The sequence below is a fragment of the Heloderma suspectum genome, chromosome 5 (genome assembly GCF_057233095.1).
Source record: "Heloderma suspectum isolate Gila_16-S chromosome 5, 16-S_ref, whole genome shotgun sequence".
In the NCBI taxonomy this organism is placed as follows: domain Eukaryota; kingdom Metazoa; phylum Chordata; class Lepidosauria; order Squamata; family Helodermatidae; genus Heloderma; species Heloderma suspectum.
Window position 1 is genome coordinate 126,109,283 of NC_139462.1, and position 26,025 is coordinate 126,135,307.

Here is a 26,025-nt window from a genome sequence, read left to right on the forward strand (position 1 = left end):
GCTTCCCCATGTTTCCTACTCATGCAGTATAATTGCTTTTAAATGATGTTGTGTACCTTTGAGCATTGGGAAAGGCAGTTTAGAACCACTAAAATTAAATTAAATTGCCCTTCCAGTTCTTGTTAAATTTAAAATATGGCCCCTTCACAGTGTCTTACTGTAAAAAAAAAAAAAATTGCCAGAAGGGTCATCTTGTTGCCTGTAACGAACAGTAGTGCCTGTTTCTCTACCCACCCTCAACCAGGGCTAAAAACCATTGTGGGTGCCTTGATCCAGTCTGTGAAGAAGCTCTCTGATGTCATGATCCTCACAGTGTTCTGCCTGGCTGTCTTTGCCCTCATTGGCCTGCAACTGTTCATGGGGAACCTACGGCAAAAGTGTGTCCGGTGGCCGCCCATCACCAATGACACCCTGCCAGGGGAAGCCTTTGGGCTGGATCAGGACCCCTTTGGCAACACCACGCTGGATGGCAGTGAGGCCTTTGACTGGGATGTGTACATCAACAATAAAGGTAGGGATGCTTTTTCATTGCCACCGATATTTTGGCTTGCAAAGATAGCTACCACTACTTGACCATGTATTCCGCCCATGTGCCTGGATGTCAGTGACCCTTGCTACCACTTCAAAGCTTGTAATCTGGAGGCCTTTCCTGAGTGGTTTCTCTCCATACAGATGAAGCTGCCTTAGACCAAGTCAGGTCACTGATTTTACTAGCCCAGTACTGCCTGCTCTTCCCTCAGACCGGGTATTCAGCCCATTTTAGATGGGGCTGTACATACCCTGAAGGATCATTTACAGTCTAGGGAGCAGATAGATCCAGAACTAATACTGGCATCTATGGCACTCAGTACTTTCACCAGCTAAGACTGGAATGCTAGCTATGACCTCTCATGGACACACAAAACCGGGCCAGTTATCCACAGGCCCAGAATCAGCACCCTGCCTAACTGAGCAAATGCCGAGGCCCAGTAAGCCCACCGAGGCTGTTGCCAGGATTTACATTCTTTTGATGTAATTTTCTTTCAAAGTCTTGGCACTGAAAGAAGAGACTCTGGCTTGGGCGGCTGCAGCAGCTGGCACACCTCTGGACCTGCCCTAGAGGGCACATTGGCTTTTGGGGCAGTTTGGAGAAAGAAGATGGTGCCAATGCAGCAACCATTCCTTTCACTGTCAGGCCATTAAAAGGGGGGTAGGGAGTTGTGCTGACCTGGGTAGGATTATTGCTCCCACACCCATTAAGCTTGTCAGGGGACATAAGAACATCAGAAGAGCCCTGGTGGATCACACCAAGGGCCCATCTAGACCAGCATTCTGTTCACACAGGAGCCGACTAGCTGTCAACCAGGAAGCAGGAACCCACAAGCAGACACGAGTGCAATAGCACCCTCCCACCCATGTTCCCCAGCAACGGGTGTACATAGGCTCACTGCCTCTGGTACTGGAGGGAGCACATAGCCATCAGGACTAGTAGCCATTGATAGCCTTCTCCTCTAGGTATTTATCTAACCCCCTTTTGAAGCCATCCAAATTGGTGGCCATCACTACATCCTGTGGTAGCGATTTCCATAGTTTAACTATATGCTGTATGAAGAAGTCCTTCCTTTTATCTGACCTGAACCTCCCACCAGTCAGCTTCATGGGATGACCCCCCCTGGGTTCTAGTATTTTGAGAGATGGAGAAAAATGTCTCCCTGCTCACATTCTCCACACCATGCATAATTTTGTAGACCTCTGTCAAATCTTTACATAGCCTATCGTGCGAAGGGACAGGGACGCAAATGGCGTAGCGGATGCCATTTGCATCCCTGCTCTTTGCTGTGATAGGCTACGTAAAGAATTACGTAGCTTTTCGTGCGAAGGGACAGGAACGCAAATGGCATCCGCTACGCCGGACGCCATTTGCATCCGCAGACCGGCAGCAGATGGCAGCAGAGTGAGCGGATGGACCCGGACCCAGCCGGCGGCAGGTAGGATCCGGCCGGCATAAACTTTGTGGGGTGGCAGGGGTGAGTGGTCTGTTCCACCACGGACTCCAGGGGGCTCATAGGACTCATAGGAGTCCGTGGCGGAATTCTCCGCCATCCCTAGGAAAAAGTGCAGAAAAGGGCAACTACATCCACTATGTCCACTACGCCATTTGCATCCCTGCCATTTGCCGTGATAGGCTACATAAAGATTTACATAGCCTATCACAGCAAAGAGCAGGGACGCAAATGGCGTCTGCTACACCAGATGCCATTTGCGTCCACAGACCAGCAGCGGACGGAAGTCTGGCAGTGGACGGACCTGGCCGGTGGCTCTGCGGACTCGCTGCGGAGCACAGCTGGTTGGGGAGGATTCCGGGGGGAGGAACAGATCGCCTCCCCCACGCGGACTCCCCAGCGGACTCGGGTGAGAGGGGTTCGTACACTCTACATTTTCCAGCTCTACAATATCGTTTTTTAGGTGTGCTGGCAAGAACTGTACACAGTATCCTAAGTGTGGTCGCACTATAGATTTGTATAAGGGGAGTATGATATTGGTAGTTTTATTCTCAATTCCTTTCCTCATCATGGAGTTTGCCTTTTTTTTTACAGCGGCCACACATCAGGTTGATACTTTCACTGAGCTCAGATCCCGTCAGTTTATGCTTGAAGTTAGGATTTTTTGCCCCAACATGCATTACTTTACACTTGCTTACATTGAACCGCATTTACCATTTTGAGGCTCATTCTCCCAGTTTGGAGAGATCATTTTGGAGGTCCTCACAATCCCTTTTTGTTTTAACCACTCTAAATAATTTGGTGACATCAGCAAACTGGGCCATTTCACTGCTTACTCCTAATTCCAAATCATTTATGAACAAGTTGAAAAGCATTGGTCCCTGTGGGACCCCACTATTTACTTCCCTCCACTGGGAGAATTTACCATTTATTCCTACTCCCTGCTTTCTGTTCGTTAACCAGGTACTGATCCATAAGAGGACCTGTCCTCTTATTCCATGACTGCTAAGTTTGCTCAGAGTCAGGAGTCTTTGGTGAGGGTCTTTGTCAAAAGCCTTTTGGAAGTCCAAGTAAACACTGGCTTTCTTCATATGGAACTTTTATCCTGTGATTGAGATGGCTCCTTCATGGAAGTTTGCAGGCTCTTTACATGATGCCGTGAACCTCCAAGGCGTCCCCTGCACTAAATGCCCTTCGTTCTTTTTTTTAATAGATGGCAGATAATGAGCTCTCAAATTACCCCATTGTGTTCTGCTTTGAGTTCCCTCCATGAAAAGAGGAAAAGCGGCAAGAAGAGGAGCGAGATCAATGAAAGATAGTGGAAGACTCAGATACGGGGAGAAGGAGGGGGAAAAGGAAACAGATGAAAAGGGGAGTCGTTGTGATCCTGCATTTAAAACAGAAGCAGAAAGCCCCGTTTCAAATGCAGGATTTTAGGCTGGTGTAGAGATGCCCAATATCTACCGGATCACCCCTGTCTACATGGCTATTGACAATCTCAAAGAACTTTAAAAGGGAGCAATCTTACTCACTGGCAATGATCGCCAGGGCTGGGTATGTGCTTCAGTTCCCAAGAATAAGGCCAGAATGTGGTATGGGTACAAAACACAGCTTCCTGAGAATCTCAGGAAGTTTTCATTTTTTTTAAAAAAAGCAATTGTCTAGCCATTACGGCTATAATAGGCTTAAAAACATGTGAGCAATGCCTCCGGAAATCTCAGAAGGTAGAGGTATGGCAGAATGAGATTTCCTGTGTTGTGGGGTGGGGCTTCAGTACCCAGTATAGCTCACTGTCCCTCCCCATGGCTAGCAAAACCAGAATAAAGTATGCAAAATAAGAGAGCTCTGCATATTTGCTCAATTTGCATCATTTTTACAGTTTATAGAACTGAACTTTTCAGTGCAATACCTGGAGTATAAGAATGCAAGTTTTATTTTATTTTTTAGTGAAGCAACCACAGCTCAATTAACTTGCTTTCCAGTCTCACTTAGTATTGTTTGTACTGAGTCTGACTTAGGAAGGTCCCTAGATTCAATACATTGAATTTATTGTATTGGATATTGTAACAATGTCATGTCAGATTCTAATGGCTCTTATTGGATTCTCAGGTACTCTAAATATATGGTAATCTTGAGTTAAGAATGTATATAAAACCTGGATACTATAGAAATCAGTTCAGGATTGGAGAGAGCGGATAGAGAGTCCCCACCCCACCCCGCAATCTCTCATAACACTAGAACTCACAGGTCACCCAAAGAAACTAGGTTCAGGACAGAGACATAGAAATATTTCACCTTACATGAAATTAACTTGCAAAATTAATTGCCACAACATTTAAGATGACTTTAAAAAGGACTGGACTAATCCGTGGCGAATAGTGGTGGCCAGTGTAGTGGTCTGCTAGGTGACGCCACTGGTATCATTATTTATTTATTTACTGTACTTTTAAACTGGCCAGTAACTGAAGTTCTTGGGGCAGTGGGCAGTACATTGAAAACATACAGTACGAACGTTAAAACAAAAAATAAAACGGCACAGAATAAAACCAAGATAAAAACAGCAGCAAAAAATAAAACCATTACAACATCATAAAACCAAATTAAAACCAGTTGCAGAATAGAGTACTAAAAGCACTAAAAACAGTTCTTAAAATGACTGGGAGAATAAAAAGGTTTTCACCTGACACCAGAAACACCATAACGTAGCAGGGAGGTGAGCCTCTCTGGGGAGAGCCTTCCACAAATGGGGCGCTATCACTAAAAAGGCCCTCTCTCTCGCAGTCACTTGCCTTCCCTCATTTGGTGGGGGCACCTGGAGGAAGGGCCTCAGACAATGACCTTAATGTCTCAGTAGGTAAATAGCAATAGAAGGGGAACAGTCCATTTCCTGTCCATATCATTTTTGCATGTGTTCATTCATAATTCTGCTCCATCCTGTTTCCTCATGAATCTGCAAATTTAAAAAATGCATGAAAACTCACTTATAAATGTATATTTAAATATGTATTTTTGAACAAATTTTCCCCCAAATACATGTTTTTGTATGTATTTAATCCTAAAATACATACACATAATCCAAAAATACGTACACATTTTGTATACATCTTAGTATGTTTTTTTGGAGCCATGAATTATATTGCAAAATTCAAAGAAGTACAAAATCTGAAGGATAACTGGATTTGAATCAGTGTATTAGTCTGAGAACTGTGAATTCAGTTAGTTAAAAATGCAGACCCAATGAAATCCTCAAGCATCCCTCATAGTTTGTATGGGTCATGTATGGGTGGGGATAGTAATTCATTTTAAACCTACAAACAAACAAAAACAAAAAGTAATTTCCACAGACCATCAGAATGTGGTAAATCTCAGTTAGCTGGAAATATTATTTTTCAGTGGAACCCCATATCCCCCTGCTGTGACCAAATAGACCTGGTTCAGATGGTGCAACAGCCCAGTGTGGGTTAATTAACCCTTGAAGGGCCACAGCACATGCCATCTGCCATTATGAATATGCCATGGCTTGTCATGTCATGTGAACCCAGCTGGGGAGGGTTAATCGAGGTTTAAACAACCCTTGCATAACTCGTGGTGTGTTCTAGGGTTATGCGAGGGTTGTTTAACCCTTGAATAACCCTCCCCAGCCGAGTTCACATGACACAACAAGCCATGCCATATTCACAATGGTGGATGGCACGTGCTGCGGCTCCTCAAGGGTTAATTAACCTGTGATGGGCTGTCATGTGGCTCGAACTGGTCCATAGACATGTTCAGAGTGTCCCCTTAGGGCCTTTTATCTTTCCTGTCCTTCTCCTCTCTCACACTCACACACTAATACACACATTGACTATGTTTCACAGAGTACAAAAATTTAAAACTGCAATTGTAAATTCTGAACGGCCTCAACTTTTTATTTTCTGCTTTGATTCTAACCATCTCTTTTACGTGTATATCTTGTCCTTCCTCCAAGGAGCTCAGTTTGCCATATGTAAGCGTTCCATTTTATCCATAAAACAATTCTGTGAGGTAGGTTAGGCTAAGAGTTGGTGACTTACCCAAGACTACCCAGTGAGTTTGGTGGCTGAGTGGGGATCTGAATCCAGGTCTTCCTGGTTGAAAGAAACCCAACACTTACTATACCACGCATCTTCTCAGTAACAGGAGATCTATTCCAGAGATCTATTATTAGAATCTAGGATAGTTATGATTGGAATCTCCTGTTTTGCTTTGTTTTTCATTAAAAGCAGCTTCAGCGGGAGCCCAACTCTCAAAGAGAGACCAAATAATAACTATCTGAATGTTTTCCCTCATGGGCAAATAGCTGCAAGTTAAATCTGAAAAATAGTGTGTGGGAAACATTACATTCCGCTATCCCAGCATCATGGTCCTGATCCAATTTGATGACCTCCCACCCATGGCATCTGCTTTTAACTTTAGCCTCTTGTGGTTCAGATCCTGGTTATGGGTCTCCTGTTTCACTTCTAGTTTTACCTTTATTATAGCTGTTTTAAAGTAAATATGCAATTGTTTTGAAGTTCAAACTTGGACGTTCTCACTCCTGCTTATTTTTTGCTTGTGAAGACAATTTCTATTTCCTCGATGGTGCGCTTGACCCTCTGCTCTGTGGGAACAGCTCTGATGCTGGGTGAGTGAGGTCTGTCCCAACTGTGGGAACACCTTTGGAGTGGGGAGGGGAGCATGACTGAGGAGGTGATAGGTCTTCTAGTGGCTCTCCCACTTTTATCTGCTTGAAAACTGTACAAATGTAAGGGATGGTGGGGTGGGGGTGAGATGTAGCCTTTTCCCTAGTCCTATATGACTCAATGGAACCAACAAGAACAGAACCAAACTATAATCTGGAGTAGATGGGACCTGGCATTCTGTGCTGGGAAAAGCTACATGTGTTGAATGCACACTTGCTGCACAATTCCTAAAGCTGACAATGACCCTGTAACATGTGTCCCATGTGTACATGTTGGGTGTGGAGATGGTGGAGGACATCCAGTGCCCAGGCCCTGCCTTAGATTTAGGGACTAGATGCTTCTTTTATGGCAGCTCATCATATGTTGCCATGCTGAAATCTTCTTTTTCCTCTTGCACTATAGGCAATGCCCGGAAGGGTTTCTCTGCATGAAAGCTGGTGAGAACCCAAACTACGGTTATACAAGCTATGACACCTTCAGCTGGGCCTTCCTTGCACTCTTCCGCCTCATGACTCAGGACTACTGGGAGAACCTTTTCCAACTGGTAGGTCAAGCTTACATTATTGTTCCAAGAAAACAGGGTTTTCAGTCCTGTATTCTGGGGAACCTTGGAGTTCTGTGGAAGCTCATCAGGCGTTCCTCAATAAGAAGTTCAGTAATGGCAGACAAACTTTCCTGAAAGATATCTTGCTTAGCATACAGATCTTGGCTGACAGACACATTGATAGGATAAAAATTCCTGAAGGTAGAAGGCTTGAAATACACTGTCTTCATACTTGCATCCCGCTAAAAGTTCACGTAATGGACATGGTGAGTGTATTGGACTGGGAGCCGGGAGATCCGGGATCTAGTCCACACTCAGCCATGGAAGCTCACCGGGTGACTTTGGGCCAGTGACAGACTCTCAGCCCAACCTACCTCACAGGGTTGTTGTGAGAATAAAATGGAGACGAGGAGGATAATGTAAGCTGCCTTGGGTTCCTGGCAAGAGGAAAAAAGGCGGGATATAAATGCAATAAAATAAATAGATAAACTTGGATCCAACAAGCTTAATATATGAAACAAAATCAGCAGAAATATATAAACACACATTTCATTTTCAGTTTTCATTTCTGATCATACAAAATATGCAGCCCATATTTGGCTGCATATTTTGTTCCTGTGAAACTCTATTGCACCAGCTGCACTGGTTGCCAGTGTGTTCCTGAGCCCAATTTAAAGTGCTGGTGTAACCACACTTTAAGATCATCAATGAAGGCCCTTCTTGCTTGACTGCCTTTGAGAGCAGTCAGGCTGACAGGTGCAAGAGAGAGGGCCTTTTCTGCAGTGGCCGCACATCCCCCAAATACACTATCAACTGAAGTCTGCTAAACCCCATTACTACTACAGGCCTTCAAGAAAGCCCTCACAATTCATTTATTTCCCTTGGTCTTCTGAGTTGTGGGGATTTTTGTGAGACTGCTGATGATTTTGACTGCAATTGTTTTGTGCACGGAATGTCTATTTTAGTTTTTTTCACTAGTTGTTATTAATTCTACTGTTTATTGTTGTATAATTTTTATGTTATGAGCTGTCTTGAAATGGTTTTGTACCATAAAATGTGGCCTAAAACTATGATACATGATTGATAGATAGATAGATAGATAGATAGATAGATAGATAGATAGATCGATCCAGGTTTCTGAGGGCCCTTGGCCAAGACATCCTCAATGGGCCCCCTCCCTCAGTAAGTCCATCTTCTTGCCACTATTGTCACTTGTTGCTATTACTCCTCCTTTTTTTCATAATTGCTACCAGTTACTTGCTTGGCAGGAACAGCAGGAGCCAGGGAGTATGTCCTGCTCCTCCTTCTTAACACCACCATTGTCTGGACCAGAGCAAGAGGCGGATGAACAAGCAGGTTGCAAGGGTGAAGAGGAGGTACAATTCCAGTGGGGGCCCTGCTGGGGTGTGGGCCCTCAACAGGTGCCCAACCAGGCCTGCCATTGATGCTGGCCCTGGATGGATGGATGGATGGATGGTCAGACAGACAGACATAAATCTTTGCAGTTCATCGGGGCAAGGGTGTGGCCCAGCAGGCCTAGCCAGCATTCTGTGTGACCTGAGTGTGCACTCAAGAATACCCTCCTGTCACTTAGGATGCTCCCAGGGGAGGCTGTGATTATGCAGCTGCCCAGCCTCATTCACAGAATTGTACTGGGGGTCCATTTTTTTCTTACTCTGTTGAGGAGAGAAAGATGAAATAGCTGCATAATGCCTTTTTAGTGATAGCACGAGGAGCCTTCCATGTGGAAGCACCCAGAATTTTCTGCAACATGCAGGGGTTCTTTGATAGATGTGCAGCAACGAAGTGGTGTATTTCTGCCCTCACTTGCCTGTGAGAGCAAAAATTCTGAAAAAAATCTGCAATTTCAAAAATCCAATTATAGCGATCCAGTACTAATCTTTAAATATATGGCCCATTCACCAACTGGCTCACTGATCGGAAGGAGAACAACACATTCTCTTCAAGACTTTTGTCAAAATGCATGTTTTTTTTTAAAAAAAGAACAGAAGTCAGGTGACTCAGCTCAAGGGGGCCACAAATACTGGGTTGGCTTACTAGCCAGCCATTATTTGTGGTCACCTCCAACAATATGCCCTCCCTTGAGTCCTCTGGCAAACACAGTTGGCTTGGGAGAGAGATGAGGTCCTGTTTTATTTAAGTTGTGCTGTGGTATGGAGAAGGCAAGAAACAGCAGGCATCTCTCCCACTGCTCAGAAGAGACTTCTTACCTAAGCCAAACCACAGCACAAAGGAAAACACTAGAAAGGTGATCTGTGTGTAGCTCGGTGCTCTGCTCACCAGGGGGTCGGAGGTACTTGTCCCTAGCGAGCTTGTACATAGATGTGTAGATGTCCCCAGAACCTGTTTTTTCAATGCAGTGGGTTTCAGCCTTGATCATGAGTGCCTCTGAGCAAGGGCAGGGTTGCATTTACCTCATTGGAAACTCAAGGCCAAACTAGACAAGACACTTGATGTCCATGATCAGAACTTTGGTCTCTTTAAATTTGTGTTAAAAGCAGCTACTGTGTGTGCATAGCAGACTTGCATCAGGACCACAGTTATAGGGGGAGGGAATTAACTCCCCCACCTTCCACCCACCACACACACACACACACACACACACACAAACACACACACAGTTGCTATTATGTTTGTTCTGTTAGGGAAAACTTGTGTGTACCTGTAAGTATTTCCCAACAGGGCAAATAACAGGTATATGTGTGTGCATACAATTTTCCCCAGGAAAACAGTATACAGAGACCCCAGCACAATAGTCCCAATCTGAATTCCTCTCCCCTGGCTGTGTTGTTTTACAAAATTGTACAGATAAGTACCTAAGAAAAGCCCTGCTGGAACAGACCAAAAACCTATGTAGTCCAGCTTCCAATTTCCCAGTGGCCAACCATCTCTACCATCTTGTCTAGTTTTTTTCAAAGCTGTTTTCAAATGCCAAGGAATGTATGATATAATAGCACACAGGAGTATCATTGAACATGCTCAGAGTATTTTCCCCTGCATTACTGAGTAACCAAAGACTGTATCTGAGATTGGAGGTCAAGGTTTCCAGGTCAAAAGGGTAATGAGAGACACCCTCTTTTTCCTACAGACCCTGCGAGCAGCTGGGAAAACATACATGATTTTTTTTGTTGTGATCATATTCTTGGGCTCCTTCTACCTCATCAACTTGATCCTGGCAGTGGTGGCAATGGCCTATGCAGAACAGAATGATGCAACCCTGCTGGAGGAGCAGGAGAAAGAAGCAGAATTTCAGCAGATGGTGGAAAACCTGAAGAAACATCAGGATGAACAACAAAGGCTGGTTGGTACCTTTTTGTTTATATTCATTTTTTTCCAGTCTTCCCCAAACTGGTGCCCTCCAGACATGCTGGACGACAATCTCCATAATTTCCAGCCATCATAGCCAATGGCCAGGCTAGTTCAGAATTTTGGAAGTTGTTGTCCAATACATCTGGAGGGCACCAAGCTGGGGAAGGCTGATTTCGGGTGCTTCTCAATGGAGGGATCCCAGCGCTAGCTACCAGAAGACATTGTGCAGCAGTTCCATCTTTGTTTCCTTAACAGATTCTCTGTGGTAAAGAAAAAGAGGGAAGAAGCAGTGGGAAAACTTGGGAGGGCTACAAGTGGAAGACAACAGCATCTGAACCCCTGTAAAATGCTGTGAATGTGGCAGGGCATCGTCTGGAAGCAGCCTTATTTTCCTGCAGTGGAGGAGGATATCCATGGGTGGGTTGCTCTTTCCACTTGCTCCAATAGCAGGAATATGCCAGTGAGGCATGAAGTGCACTTCCTAGTGGAGGAGCAACCTGCTTCCAATTTTATTCCTGTCTGGCTCCAAGGCAAGACAAGATCCTGAGATCCCTATCCACACAAACAAATTTCTGAGATTTTTTTTCTGAACAGACAATGAGCACCCCACATGCATGCTTGATGTTGGGCCCTCACTCTGAAGAATTCAGCCTGGGGTTATCTGGAGATTCCTTGTGCACAAGTCTGACCCTGATAGGGAAGTCAAGCACAGGAGGACCAGGAGGAGGCTGGCTAAGGGGTTTCAGTCCACCTGCGCTAGGCGTGACCACCCCCTCAGAGCTGGCAGACTCGGCCGAGTCCATTTCCCACCTCCATACGTCTGACCATTCTAGGGGCTCAGTCCACCCACACCATCCCGTGACACCATCCCGAGAGCTGCCAGACTCTGATGAATCAATTTCCTGCCTCCACACCACTGTTGTAGCCCATGGAAACAGGGCAGTCCCAACAGAGAGACAACTTCCTTCCCCAGTTGGGTCACGGGAGCCATTTTGAGCCACAGTTGGCAAGTTTTGATGGCACCTGGCCTGAGGAGGATCTTCAGGGTTCACCACTTCACCTATTATTATCTGGATCCATTACCATTGAAACTGATTACCTGGACCCATTTCAAACTGGCTTCAGAGTGGGATACGGAGTTGAGGCTGCCATGGTCACCTTGGTGGATGATCTTCGCCTGGGAATAGATAGGGAGAGTGCATCCCTGTTGGTTCTTTTGGACTTCTCAGCGGCATTCCATGCCATCGACCATGGTATCCTTCTGGATCACCTGAGGGAGTTGGGGGTTGGGGTCACTGCTCTGCAGTGGTTCTACTCCTTTCTCTCAGGACAGTTCCAGATGGTGTTGCTCGGGGATAGTTGCTCCTCAAAAAAGGAGTTATTGTGTGGAGTCACTCGGCTTCATCCTATCCCCAATGCTGTTTAATATCTACATGAAACTGCTGCAAGAGATCATCAGGAGATTTGGGGCTGAGTGTTATAAGTATGCTGATGACACCCAAATCTATTTCTCCTTAATATCTTTATCCAAGGAAGGCATGACTCCTCTGAATGACTGCCTGAAGTCAGTAATAGGTTGGATGAGGGAGAACTAGGGATGGACGAAAGGGACTTACCTTGTCCCGCAGCTTGCTTCGCGGTGGGGGGGGAGGCGCTTCGCTTCTCCCCCCGAAGTTCAGGCCGGGGGGGGAGGCGCCCTGCCTCGCCCGGCCGAAATTAAGGCCGGGGGGGAGGCGACCCGCCTCGTCTGGCCGAAATTCAGGCCGGGGAGAAGCGCCCCGTCTCCCCGGCCGCGAAAGAAAAAGTGGGGAAAACAAAAACAAAAAAACCCGTGATAGGCTACGTAATGATTAACGTAGCCTATCACGGCTAGATTTCCAAAGTCAGCTGTGATAGTCTACGTAAATCGTCACGTAGCCTATCACGGGTGTGTGTGTGTGTGTGTTTTACTTTTTTATTTTGTAATGGCAGTGGCCGGTCGGGAGACTGGCCGCCGCCCCCGCCGAAACGCCACCAAAACACCGCCGGGACCCGCCTCCGAGAGGGACATTCGGCCACGGTAAGTCCCATCCCGGGGGGGCGGGGGGCCGGCGGAGAATTTCCCCAACACTTTCGGGGGGCTGAATGCGTCGGCGCTCGGCCTCCCGAAGATTCGGGGAGAAATTCTCCGCCATCCCTAGGGAGAACAAGCTGAAGCTGTATCCAGGCAAGACAGAGGTGCTCATCATGAAGGGTCCTAATTCAGGTGTTGACTATGTCAACCAGTTCTGGATAGGGATGTCAGAGAATTCTGCCACGGATCTTGGGGAGGCCGAATGCCAGTGCATTTGGCCCCCCGAAGTGGGTGGCGGAACGGCCTGCCCCCCTGCCCCCCCCCGGGACGAGACATATCTGGGGCGGATCTTCCGGGCGGCGGCGGCTCCGGCGGCAGTTTGGCAGCGGCGGCTGCAGCGGCCAGTCTTCTGATCGGCTGCTGCCGCCGCCATTTCCAGTTAAAAAAAAAAGACGTGATAGCCTATGTAAAGATTTATGTAGCCTATCACGGCTAGGTTTAAAAAAAAAACCGTGATAGGCTACGTAAATGTTTACGTAGCCTATCACGACTGACTTAAAAAAAAAAAAACGCACGTAGGCAAATGGTGGCGGCCATGGCCGCCGCCATTTGCGTTTTTTATTTTGGTACGTCTTAGTCTACGTCAAGATTTACGTAGACTAACACGGCGAAAATAAGGGGAACGCAAATAGCGTAGCGTCCGCTACGCTATTTGCGTTCCCCTTATTTTCGCCGTCTTAGTCTACGTAAATCTTGACGTAGACTAAGACGTGTTAAAATAAGGAACGCAAATGGCGGCGGCCATGGCCGCCGCCATTTGTGTACGCGTGTTGTTGTTGTTGTTGTTGTTGTTTTTTAAGTCAGACGTGATAGGTTATGTAAACATTTACATAGCCTATCACGGCTGACTGCAGGGACGCAAATGGCGGCGGCTATGGCTGCTGCCATTTGCGTCCCTGCTAGCCAGCGGCCGGATGTCCGGCTACTGGCAGAGCCAGCCGGCAGCTCCGCAGAATCCCTGCGGAGCGGAGCCGGCTGGCCAGGATTCCGGGGGGAGGGATGGAACGCCTCCCCCCCACCATCAACATAATCCGCAGAAAGGTAAGTGACTTTTGTACATCCCTAGTTCTGGATGGAGTTGCACTCCCCCTGGAAGAGCAAATTCATAGTTTGGGGGAGCTTCTTGGCCCAACCCTGCTCCTGGCACCCCAGGTGGGGGCAATGGTGAGAAATGCCTGTTATCAACTTCGGCAGATGTGGACCTGGTAATGCACTGGTAACCTCTAGGCTTGATTTCTGCAATGTGCTGTACTTGGGACTACCTGTATATTTAGTTTGGAAATGTTAACTGGTACAAAATATGGCAGCCAGGTTGGTCTCTGGGACACCCCTGGAGACCATATTGCACCGGTTTTAAAATCTATGCACTGGCTGCCAATTTGTTTCCAAGCAAAATATAAAATGCTGGTTCTTACCTTTAAAGCTTTACATGGTCTAGGGAGTGCCTTCTCCCACACGTCCCAGTCCACCGCCTAAGGCCCTCTAAGCACTATCTGCTGCAGCTGCCTAATGTGAGATTAGCAGCCGTGCGCAAGAAGACCTTTTCCTTTGCCGCCCTTCAGTTGTGGAATTACCTGCCGGTTGAAATGCACCTGCTGACCTCCTTGAAGGTTTTTAAGCAGGCATTAAAGACTCTGTTATTCTGGCAGGCCTTCCCTTTTGAGAAGTCTTGTCCCTTTTGCTGACTTTTGTATACTGTTTTTATGCTATGTTGTTTTTATTGTTGGGTTTTTGTTAAATTGTTTTTACTTTTGTATGCTGCCTAGAGTATTCGTATATAGGCAGGTTATAAACTGAATAAATAATAGCTATTATTGAAGGACATTCCCTTCTCCCTGAATTTTGCCAATGGATTAAGCAGAACCACTTCAGGGAGGGAAATTGGGCAGGCTTCTCCTCCACTGGCTCCTCCTCTTGTGGAGGAGGGGGGCTCTTCTGGTCCTCCTTCCGGGAACAAGCAGGAGCCTTTGTTGGATGAGATGTATGCCTAGAACATTCCCTCTGCTAGGCTTTTCCACTCAGAGGACTTTGCAGGGCTCCTTAGCAAAGCCCGCAAAACACTCACTTTAGGCTCCCCAGGGGCACAACTGCCTCCTCATCCCCCAGGGGTGCGTGTCCTCAGAGGCCTAGCACCTAATGAGCAACTCCCACCTATGCTGGTGTGACTGTCTCTTCGTTTCCAGGGGACCTGGCTGAATCCCTGCTGATATGCCCATGTGCCACTCAGTCCTTGGGCAGCAGGGTTGGTCATCATGAGTGGGTGCCCAATCTACCCTCTCCAAGGTGGGAGAGTGTCAGGGGATGAGGCAGCAGAAGCAAGTGTGGAGGACCGGGTGGGTTTGCGGTATATGATCCTTTCTCCACAGTGAAGTTTCAGGACAAAGTATTTTTCTGTTCTCTGAAGAACCCAGAATTCAAGTTTATTGATCAGGCACCTCTACAAGAGAAATGCTCAGTCATTTTCTTAATTGTCTTCAAGTTAAACCTAAACAATCACATGGAGATTTCCAAGGCAGTAGTGGGACACCACTCACGTAAGACCCTTGATAGGAGACTTGCAGAGGAAACACCACAACCCTCCTTGAATCATGGGTTCAAGAACCATCAAGGGAGGAAAAGACTCTTAGGCCCCCAGTCAGTGGAGGGTGGAGCCAACTGGACAGAGTTAACTCCTCTCTTCATTGCGAAGACAGGGCTAACAGATTGATTTCTGACCAAGAGAGGAGGAACTCCTCAGTTAGGGATGCCGTGGGCATCCGTTTAGGGGCTCAGAGCCTGACAATTTCTCACCAGCTCAGCCCCCCAGATGCCAGTTCGCAGCTGCCCATGCTTGCCCGATTTGGCTCACGCCTAGTCCAGCAAATATGCGGCTGCCCGCTTCCTCCCCTAGCCGTCTGTGCCTGCTGTTGCTGCTGCAGTAATGGGGATGGGAGGAGGAATCATAGAATCATAGAAGGGTTGGAAGGGGCCTACAAGGCCATCAAGTCCAACCCCCTGGTCATTGCAGGAATCCAAGTCAGAGCATCCCTGACAGATGGCTGTCCAGCCTCGTCTTGAAGGCCTCCAGTGTGGGAGAGCCCACCAGCTCCCTAGGTAATTGGTTCCATTGTCGTATTGCTCTAACAGTCAGAAAGTTTTTCCTGATCTTCAACTTCTGGACTCTGGCTTCCTGTAACTTCAGCAGGAATTCTTCCATTTCCTGCATTCTGGGATGATCAAGAACTAGAAGAGATCCTGCCCTTCTTCTCTGTGACAACGTTTCAAGTACTTGAAGAGCGCTATCCTGTCTCCTCTCAGTCTTCTATTCTCAAGGCTAAACATACCCAGTTCTTTCAGTCTCTCTTCATAGGGCTTTGTTTCCAGTCCCCTGATCATCTTTGTTGCCCTCCTCTGAACCCTCTCCAGCTTGTCTGCATCCTTCTTAAAGTCCGATGCCCAGAACTGGACACAGTACTCCAGATGAGGCCTAACCAGTGCTGAGTAAAGGGGAACTAGTACTTCCCGGAATTTGGAAGCTATGCTTCTATTAATACAGCCCAATATAGTATTTGCCTTTTTGCAGCCACATCACATTGTTGGCTCATATTCAACTTGTGATCGACAACAATTCCAAGATCCTTCTCGCTTGTAGTATTGTTGAGCCATGTATCCCCCATCTTGTAACTGTGCATTTGGTTTCTTTTTCCTAGGTCCAGAGCTTGGCATTTATCCCTAGTAAATGTCATTCTGTTGTTTTCTGCCCAGTGCTCCAGTCTATCAAGATCACTATGAATTTCATTTCTGTCTTCCAAGTTATTAGCTATCCCTCCCAATTTTGTGTCATCTGCAGATTTGATCAGCATTCCCTGCACCTCCTCCTCCAAGTCATTAATAAAAATGTAGAAGAGCGCTGGGCCCAGGACTGAGCCTGTGGTACCCGGCTCATTACCTCTCCCCAGTTTGAGAAGATCCCATTGATAAGCACTTTTTGAGTCCGATTCTGTAGCCAACTGTGGATCCACCAGATCGTTGTTTCATCTAGCCCACTTTGGGCTAGTTTGCTCATCAGGAGATCATGGGGCACTTTGTCGAAAGCTTTGCTGAAGTCGAGGTATATTATGTCCACAGCATTCCCACAGTCCACAAGGGAGGTGACCTGATCAAAAAAATGAGATCAGATTTGTCTGGCAGGATTTGTTCTTGACAAATCCATGTTGGCTTTGAGTAATCACTGCACTGTTGTCAAGGTGCTTACGGATGGATTGCTTTATAATCTGCTCCAGAATGTTCCCAGGGATTGATGTCAGACTGACTGGTCTGTAGTTCCCAGGTTCCTCCTTTTTACCCTTTTTGAAGACATTAGCCCTCCTCCAGTCATCTGGCACTTCACCCGTCCTCCAAGATTTCTCAAAGAGAATAGACAGTGGTTCTGAGAGTTCTTCTGCCAGTTCCTTTATTATTCTAGGGTGCAGCTCATCTGGCCCTGGAGATCTGAACTCATTCAAAGTAATCATAGAATCATAGAATAGTAGGGTTGGAAGGGGCCTACAAGGCCATCGAGTCCAACCCCCTGCTCAATGCAGGAATCCAAGTCAGAGCATCCATCCCTGACAGATGGCTGTCCAGCTTCGTCTTGAATGCCTCCAGTGTGGGAGAGCCCACCACCTCCCTAGGTAGTTGGTTCCATTGTCGTATTGCTCTACATTAATTAGATGTTCCTTGACTATGCCTATCGATCTCAATCTGCAATCCTGCCCCTTCAGCCTGTTCTTCACCTTTGCCAGGGGGGTCATAGACCCTCTTTTGGGAGAAGGCTGAGCCAAAGTAAGAATTGAGAACTTCTGCCTTTTCTTTGTCATTTGTTATCATTTTGCCATTGTTATTTAATAGCTGAACCACCATTTCTTTCCTCTGTCTTTTATTTTGCACATAGCTGAAGAAAGCCTTTTTGTTGCTTTTAGCATCCCTCGCTAACCTCAGCTCGTTCTCAGCTTTAGCCTTCCTGACACCATCCCTGCAATTCTGTGCTACCTGCCTGAACTCTTCCTTTGTTGCTTGTCATTCCTTCCACTTCCTGTATGTGTCCTTTTTTTTTGTTTCCAGGTCATCTCTCAGCTTTTTGTGAAGCCACATTGGCTTCTTCTGTTGTCTTCCACCTTTTCTTCTTGTTGGAATTGTTTGTAATTGTGCCTTGAGAATTTCCTTTTTTAAAAACTCCCACCCATTTTGGACTCCTTTTCTTGTTAGAGTTGCTTGCCATGGGACCTTCCTGATCATTGTCCTGAGTTTATTAAAATCAGCTTTCCTCACATCCAGAGTACATGTTTGGCTACACTTGGCTTTTGCTTCATTTAGAACCAAGAACTCAAGTATACCATGGTCTCTTTCCCCCAGAGTTCCCGTAACTGCTACTTTATCCAATAAGTCAACTCTGTTGGTTAGCATCAAGTCAAGGATAGCTGATCCTCTAGTTCCTTCTTCTCCTTTCTGTAGGAGGAAATTATCAGCAACACAAGTCAGGAATTTCCTGGAGGGGCCACATTTTGCAGAATTTGTCTCCCAACTAATATTGGGGAAACTGAAGTCCCCCATTACTCCTACACCATGCTTCCTTGAAACATTGGCTATTTGCTTTCCAAAAGTTTCATCTTCGTCTTCTCCTTGATTGGGTGGCCGGTAGTAGACTCCGACCACCAGGTTCCTTTTATTCTTTGCTCCATTTATTTTGATCCAGATGCTCTCGATGGGGCTATCAAGCTCATCCTCCTGTATTTCTGTGCAGAGATATGTATTTTTCACATATAGTGCAACTAGGGGTGGATGAAAGTCCCTTACCTGTCCTCGTGTAGCAGAAATCAGAGTCAGAGAGACCACGGAGTGAAGGAAAAAGAGATTCTTCTTTATTTAACGCGCGGGCTTAAGGCTGGAATCGTTTCTAAAGAGCCAGAAGCCCCGAATCACAGTAATACATGACTTTTATAGATATGACAGCAAGCAGTTTCCCCCTTCTCTTCTGTCACGGTTTCTAACTGCGAGGTCTATGAAAATGGGTAATAGGGCATGATTTGCAAAGAATGAGACCTTGATATGTATCCAAGCAATATGCAAGCCAAGCAGAGGACTGGAACATGATATGCCAGTGTCAGAGAGACCCAGTCCTGTCAATAATTCGGGGAATTTCCACATTGCTGTTTTTGCTATCTTATGCCAGCTCAGCAAGGACATTTCTGATTTTTTTACATGGCTGCTACATTCCCCCCTTTGATGCATAATTTTATTACAATTATAGCATTAAATTACACAAGAAGTTGGCAATGCATAACACAGGATTACTATAGCACTTTTACTGTATATCTTGCTGAGCTATTAAAGCATAGCGGGCAGCTGTTTTGGTGGCCGAGGCAGTAAACTGATGTTTCAAGCAACGCATGAACCAGGGGATGCAGAAACACAACAGCATTCCTACTACTATTACTGGCAATATTAGAACGAACAATGCTTTTAGCCATCTGAGGTCTGGAAGCCAAGAGGTCAACCAATCGAGCTAATCATGTTTTCTTATTGTTATATCTGCTACTATATTACGCAGATTATTGATCTGCACATTTATAGCGTTGCTGTTATCAGTTAAATTAAAACAGCAAAGCTTCTGGTGTGACTCACAGCTCAGGTGATGGAGAAGGAAAAGATAATCTATACCAGCTCTGTTTTCTAAGACGGCACCTCTTAGGTCACGTAATTCTTTATTTAATAATGACAGAGCTCGTGAGGTGGCATTTATGCTTTTGGCTAAGCTACAGGCTAACCTGTTAATCTCCAGACCATCGGCCAGGGCTAGGCCTGGCACTCCAACCAGAGATGCTGCTAATGCTAGTTTCTCTGAATCAGAGTACAGACTCACATGACTAGTACAGCTCTCAGTCAGCTGGAGTGCCCGGGGCTGTCGTTGGCAAATTTTCTCAGGCCATGGGGGAAGGACTGGTACCAGACGGCTAAGGCAACATGGGTGGTTATCAGACAAATTGGCAGGGATGAAAGACCAGGTACGGGAACCACAGGTCCAAAACTATCCATGAGGCAGAAGTATATGTGCATAATTAAAGGATATGTTTTGAATTTCGTTACAGTGGAAGGGGGGTCCAGGGATAGCTTTACATTTTCTAGAAGATTTTTGACAATTAATCATACGAGCACAAGTGGCATTTATACCGGCTACAATGGGAGTGCGTAAAGTAAATTCAGTAGGAGGCAGAGTTTTTGTAACTGCGCCCCAGTTTGCATTTTGGGAATAAGTCAAATTTATATAGTAATGGCTTAACATAGTATCATTTTGAATCTCATCGGGATGCCTACAAACAGGTATTAAACAGGAACTAATGAGTCTATTGGCTGGTATATCTTCTGGCAAACAAAAATGCTTTATTCCAGTGATATTAGCTAAGTGAAGCCAATAATTATCAGCAAACCTTAAGGGCATACTCCCCTCTCCTAAAGCAGGCCCTCCTTTTGTGCACAATACTGAGGAGGTGCAGCTTATCACTACTAACATCGCAATATACATGTTTAATCTTCTTCGGGATCTGACCGTACGCTGGGCAGCTATTCACCTGGCAAGCTGCAGTAGGGTCTAGTCCCCTTCTTCAATTCTCCAGCTGCAGGTCTGACCGTACGCAGGGGGAACAATTTCTTGGTTTGTCCCCAGTAAGGTCTAGCCTGAGTCTTCTTTTACTGCTTTTTCTTTTTCAGTACAACTTTTAAAGGATTGTCAGGATTTTTGTTTGCAATCCACTCTCCCCCTTTTGCTTTCTTGACTCGCGTCCAATGTATCCAAGGTTTAACTCCAGCTACTTTTACAGCTGTAGGGGTGGAAAGTATAACAGTATTTGGTCCTTTCTATCTGGGAGTTAAAGGGTCATTTTTCCAATCTTTGACCCACACTTCGTCTCCCGGCTGGAAAGGATGGATTTCAGTAATAGGAATTGGGGGTCTATTTTCCAAAATATACCGACGCTGGGCTTGAAGAACTTTGCCCAGTGCCTGAACCTCTTGGGTTAAACTAACATTGGCCAATTCTTGCAGGTCTCCCTTTAATCCTACTAAAATTTGGGGAGGCCTGCTATACATTAATTCAAAGGGAGACAGACCAGTAGTTTTGTGTGGAGTGCATCGAATTCTGAACAGAGCTAAGGGCAGCATCTCTATCCATTTTCGCTGAGTTTCCTGACACAGCTTGGCTAAGTGGGTCTTGAGGGTCTGATTCATCCTTTCCACTTGTCCAGAACTTTGCGGACGGTACGCACAATGAAGCTTCCACTGAATGCCTAATAAATGGTTAACTCCTTGCAACACCTGGTCAACAAATGCAGGGCCATTATCGGATCCTATAAATAGGGGTAATCCGTGTCTCGGAATTAGGTCTTTCATTAAGACTTTTATAACTTCACGTGCTTTCTCAGTTCGGGTAGGATAGGCTTCTACCCATCCTGTGTAAGTGCACACAAAAACTAGTAGATAACGATAATGGCCTACCCTAGGCATTTCAGTAAAGTCAACAACTAGGGCCTCAAAAGGAAGAGTGCCAAGTTGCTGAATGCCGGGAGGGGGTTTCTTCCCTTGTCTGGGGTTATTTCTGGAGCATTCTACACATCGCATAGATGCTAAATTGGCATAACTGTGTAGTCCATTGATGTAGACTTGCTTTTGCAGTAGTGCTGCCAGAGCACTTTTTCCCAGATGGGTAGCTTTGTGTGCAGTCTGGACAATGCTCCAAGCTAGCTGTTGTGGCACATAGATTCGTCCATCTGGCAGTTCCCACCACTTCTGGGCTATTTTCTTAGCTTGCAGGGTCTCAACAGCCATTTGATCCTCTTCTGGAGTGTAGGTTGGATGCACATCTGTCAAGTTAACTTGGAACAACGGGGCTTCCGAGATGGTCATCTCAATTTTTTCTCTATTGTGCTCTTTTCTGAGGGCAACTTGCTTGGCTACGTGATCTGCCCATCGATTGCCTTCTGCCACCTCACTTGTTTCCTTTTGATGCCCTCGGCAATGTATTACTGCCACACGTTTGGGGTGCCATACGACGTCTAATAGAGCCGATATTTCTGTTATATTTTTGATACCTTGTCCGGTGGAGTTTATTAATCTTTTCTCACGGTACAATGCTCCATGGGCATGGAGGGTGGTGAAAGCATACTTAGAGTCCGTATAAATATTGACCGTGAGTCCAGCAGCTAACGTCAGGGCTCGAATTAGGGCAATTAATTCTGCCTTTTGGGCTGAAGTTCCCACAGACAGAGGATTGGCCTCGATAACCTTGTCTTTAGTTACTACTGCATAGCCGGCGTATCTTTTCTCATCTCGGACAAAACTGCTTCCATCAGTAAAGTAGGTGACGTCTGGGTGAGGCCAGGGGCTATCACGCAAGTCTGGACGACTGGAATAAACTTCATCCATAGTTTTGATGCAATCGTGTTCAGGCTGACCTCCTGGTTCTATTGGCAGCAACGTGGCTGGATTTAAGTTGGATGACACCTCTAACTTGATACGTGGATTTTCACAGAGCAGAGCTTGGTACTTGGTCATGCGCTCGTTGGTGAACCAGTAATTTCCTTTATACTCCATTAGCGTGAGTACTGCATGTGGAACCCGGACGGTTAGTTCTTGTCCCATTGACAACTTATCTGCCTCTTTAACTAGGAGGGCGGTTGCGGCAATGGCTCTCAGGCAAGCTGGCCAGCCTTTGGCAACTACATCCAACTGCTTGGATAAATATGCAACAGTTCTCTGCCATGATCTAAGTTGCTGTGTCAGCACCCCTACAGCTACATTATCTCGTTCATGGACATACAACAGGAAAGGCTTAGCCACATCAGGAAGTCCTAGAGCAGGCGCTTGGAGTAATGCTTTCTTAATATCTATGAAAGCTTGTTTTTGTGGCTCTCCCCACTGAAACGGATCTGCCTCTGAACCTTTGGTAGCTTCATAAAGAGGCTTACTCATTACAGCAAAGTTGGGAATCCAGATTCTACAAAACCCTGCAGCCCCAAGGAACTCCCGCACCTGCTTCCTAGTAGTGGGCTCTGGCAGGGCACACACAGTCTCTTTCCGTTCAGGACCCAATTCTCGCTGATGTTGAGATACTATGAACCCTAGATATCGTACCTGGGTTTTATAAAGTTGTGCCTTTTTCCGGGATACTTTATATCCTCGTTCCCACAGAAGTTGCAACAGTTCTTGGGTGCTTTGCCAGCATTCGAGTCTTGATGATGCTGCTAAGAGCAAATCATCAACGTACTGCAATAGAACTCTTTTCCCGGGTTCGGAATGAAAATTTTGGAGGTCTTGACTTAGGGCCGTCCCAAATAATGTGGGGGAGTTTTTGAAACCTTGGGGAAGACGGCCCCAGGTCAGTTGGGTCTTCCTCCCAGTCATGTGATCTTCCCATTGAAAGGCGAAAATAGCTTGGCTCTTAGGTGCCAGTCGGATACAAAAAAAAGCATCTTTTAAGTCTAAGGTAGTAAAGTGAGTTGCTTCAGATGGAATCAATCCTAACAAGACATAAGGGTTCGGGACCACCGGATGTATCGTCACAGTTGCTTGGTTGACCAGTCTGAGATCTTGTACTGGACGGTAATCTTCTGTGCTGCCAGGTTTCTTGACTGGCAGAAGGGGGGTATTCCATGGAGACTGACATTCTCGAAGGATACCATATTGTAACAGACGGTCTAGGTGCTTCTGAATTCCTAGCACCGCTCGGCGCGGCAGTGGATACTGACGTACGTGCACTGGTATTGCTCCTGGTTTTAATTCAACTACAACAGGGGGCACACATCTTGCCATTCCTGGTGGATTATCTTCAGCCCACACTCCAGGCACATGGAAAGCCTGCCATGGCTCTTCATCAAGTACTGGCATGGTCCAATGTAGCCTCCACTCTTCTTCCTGTGGATATGTGAGTGACAGGAGCTGACCTTCTTGGGGCCTGCGGAAGGCGACAGCCGTTGTTCCATCTTCTTCAAAGGATATTTGGGCCCTCAGCTTTGACAATAAATCACGTCCCAACAATGGCATAGGGCATTCAGGTAAATATAAAAACTGATGTTCTACTATGTGGCTTCCAAGCCGACAAGTCCGTTGCTGCAACAAGTGCTTTTCTTCTACTGCACCAGTTGCCCTAATCACCCGCACTTTTTGATGGGTGAGGGGAGCAACGGGGTAGGTCACCACTGATGACGCTGCTCCAGTGTCAATCATAAAATCAATATTTTGGCCCCCCACAGTGGCAGTGACCATGGGCTCCCCGGGGCCAAGATTAAAGGGGCCCGGTCTGTCCTATTCAAGACTTTCAGTTGCAGCCATTCCCGTAAAGGGATTCACTTCGTAATTCCCAGTTGATTCTCTTTGCATTTGCCAGTTATTTGGTTGCCAGCATGGCGGCTGTCCCCTCTCTCGTCCGTGGTGGCCCCCTCGATTTTCTGCCTGGTACATCGGATTGGTTTCATTTGGACACTCACGCCACCAATGCCCATCTTGTCCACATTGGGCACACTGATTCCTTCTCAAAAATTCTCTTCTTCTTGCTCTCCCCTTCCCTCGTCCACGTCCTCTTTGCTCTCCGCCCAGTCCTCTATCTTGCGGACCTACTAGTGCTGCAGCAAGCAGTTCCGCCTTTTTCACCATTCTCTTCTCTTTTTCTTTCTTTTCTTCTTGGTCCCTGTTTACATACACCTTCTGAGCAACTTCTAATAATTCTGTTAAATTTTTTCCAGCAAAACCATTTAACTTTTGTAGCTTTCTTCGAATATCTTTATAACTCTGAGTTACAAAAGCCATATTAATCACTTTCATATTTTCTTGGGCTTCTGGGTCGAGAGGGGTGTACTGGCGATACGCATCCAGGAGACGTTCTAAATATTCTTCAGGGGCTTCGGTTGCTCCTTGCAACACTTCAGAGACTTTTGTCATATTAATAGACTTTTTCATTCCTGCTCTCATAGCTTGCAACAGCAAGGTTTGGTACTGTGTGATGCGTTCTAACCCTGCCGGTAGGTTGGGATCCCAATGGGGATTCCTACACCAAAAGATGGCCACTCTATTTCATATAAAGTTCGCAACCGTTGAGGATTCATGGGGGGGTCCCCATAATCTCTACTAAAACCTTTCTTAAAATTTGCTAACATACATCCCAAGGGGGTGCAAGGTTTGCTTCCCCCGCCACCCATAGCCTCCCTCCTAAATTGAAGACAGACACAATGAGGGAATGGGATTGGTCAGTGAGTAAGGGGTCTCACTGGCCGACACAAGAGGATTTTACACACCACACACTTTGCTACTGGCCTGGGCACCCGGACGGTCAACGGTATGCTTCAGAAACCGCAGTAGCCACTCACACAATCATCATTCTCTCCACTGCTTCCATATGTCCCTGCCACCCACTTTTCCCACTTTTTTACCAGAGCGGAAAACGGCTTCCCCAGCTTCCTCAGCTTCCTACTGAGTACTGGCGTGCTAGGTACTGGCGCCCACTCGGGGGTGTGATCAGGCCCCCCTTCTACCCGCAAGGAGTAGGTTCTTTTGTATACGTATACCACTAACACTGACCTTTTTCATAAGGCGGGGCCCTCTTTTTTTCTGCCCAGTGGCCTTTCTTCCTAAAGGCGGGGCCCTCTTTTTCCCATATACTTGCCTTTTTCCTGAAGGCTTCCAATGTGGAATTCACAGGCAGGGCTCAAATTCCTCTCACCGCTTCCCAAGGTTCTCTTGCCGCTCGCTACCGTTCGGGCGGTCCCAGCTCAGGCTGTCTCCTGTTCATCCAACAAAAAGGTCGGTGGCGCCAAGAAAGGGAGGCATGCGCCGAGCCCGTCTCCCCGGTGCGGCGATCAAGAGCAGGCAACTGCCACCTGTCTGGCTCAGAGCCTGCCACATCCGAGTCACGGCACCATTTATGTAGCAGAAATCAGAGTCAGAGAGACCACGGAGTGAAGGAAAAAGAGATTCTTCTTTATTTAACGCGCGGGCTTAAGGCTGGAATCGTTTCTAAAGAGCCAGAAGCCCCGAATCACAGTAATACATGACTTTTATAGATATGACAGCAAGCAGTTTCCCCCTTCTCTTCTGTCACGGTTTCTAACTGCGAGGTCTATGAAAATGGGTAATAGGGCATGATTTGCAAAGAATGAGACCTTGATATGTATCCAAGCAATATGCAAGCCAAGCAGAGGACTGGAACATGATATGCCAGTGTCAGAGAGACCCAGTCCTGTCAATAATTCGGGGAATTTCCACATTGCTGTTTTTGCTATCTTATGCCAGCTCAGCAAGGACATTTCTGATTTTTTTACATGGCTGCTACACTCGAAGGTTGTTCGCGGTGGG

The 26,025-nt window shown here is 46.4% G+C and overlaps 1 protein-coding gene across 3 annotated transcripts in view; it reads left to right on the forward strand.

The window, feature by feature from the left end:
- Positions 1–26,025, forward strand: part of SCN4A (sodium voltage-gated channel alpha subunit 4) — a 151,378-nt gene that overhangs the window by 14,432 nt on the left and 110,921 nt on the right. For all 3 annotated transcript variants that reach the window (XM_084860021.1, XM_084860019.1, XM_084860020.1), the window contains exons 6-9: positions 245–511; positions 6,561–6,624; positions 7,085–7,226; positions 10,336–10,548. In XM_084860021.1, the coding sequence (XP_084716147.1) occupies positions 245–511; positions 6,561–6,624; positions 7,085–7,226; positions 10,336–10,548 (686 nt within the window). The remainder of the gene's footprint in view (positions 1–244; positions 512–6,560; positions 6,625–7,084; positions 7,227–10,335; positions 10,549–26,025) is intronic.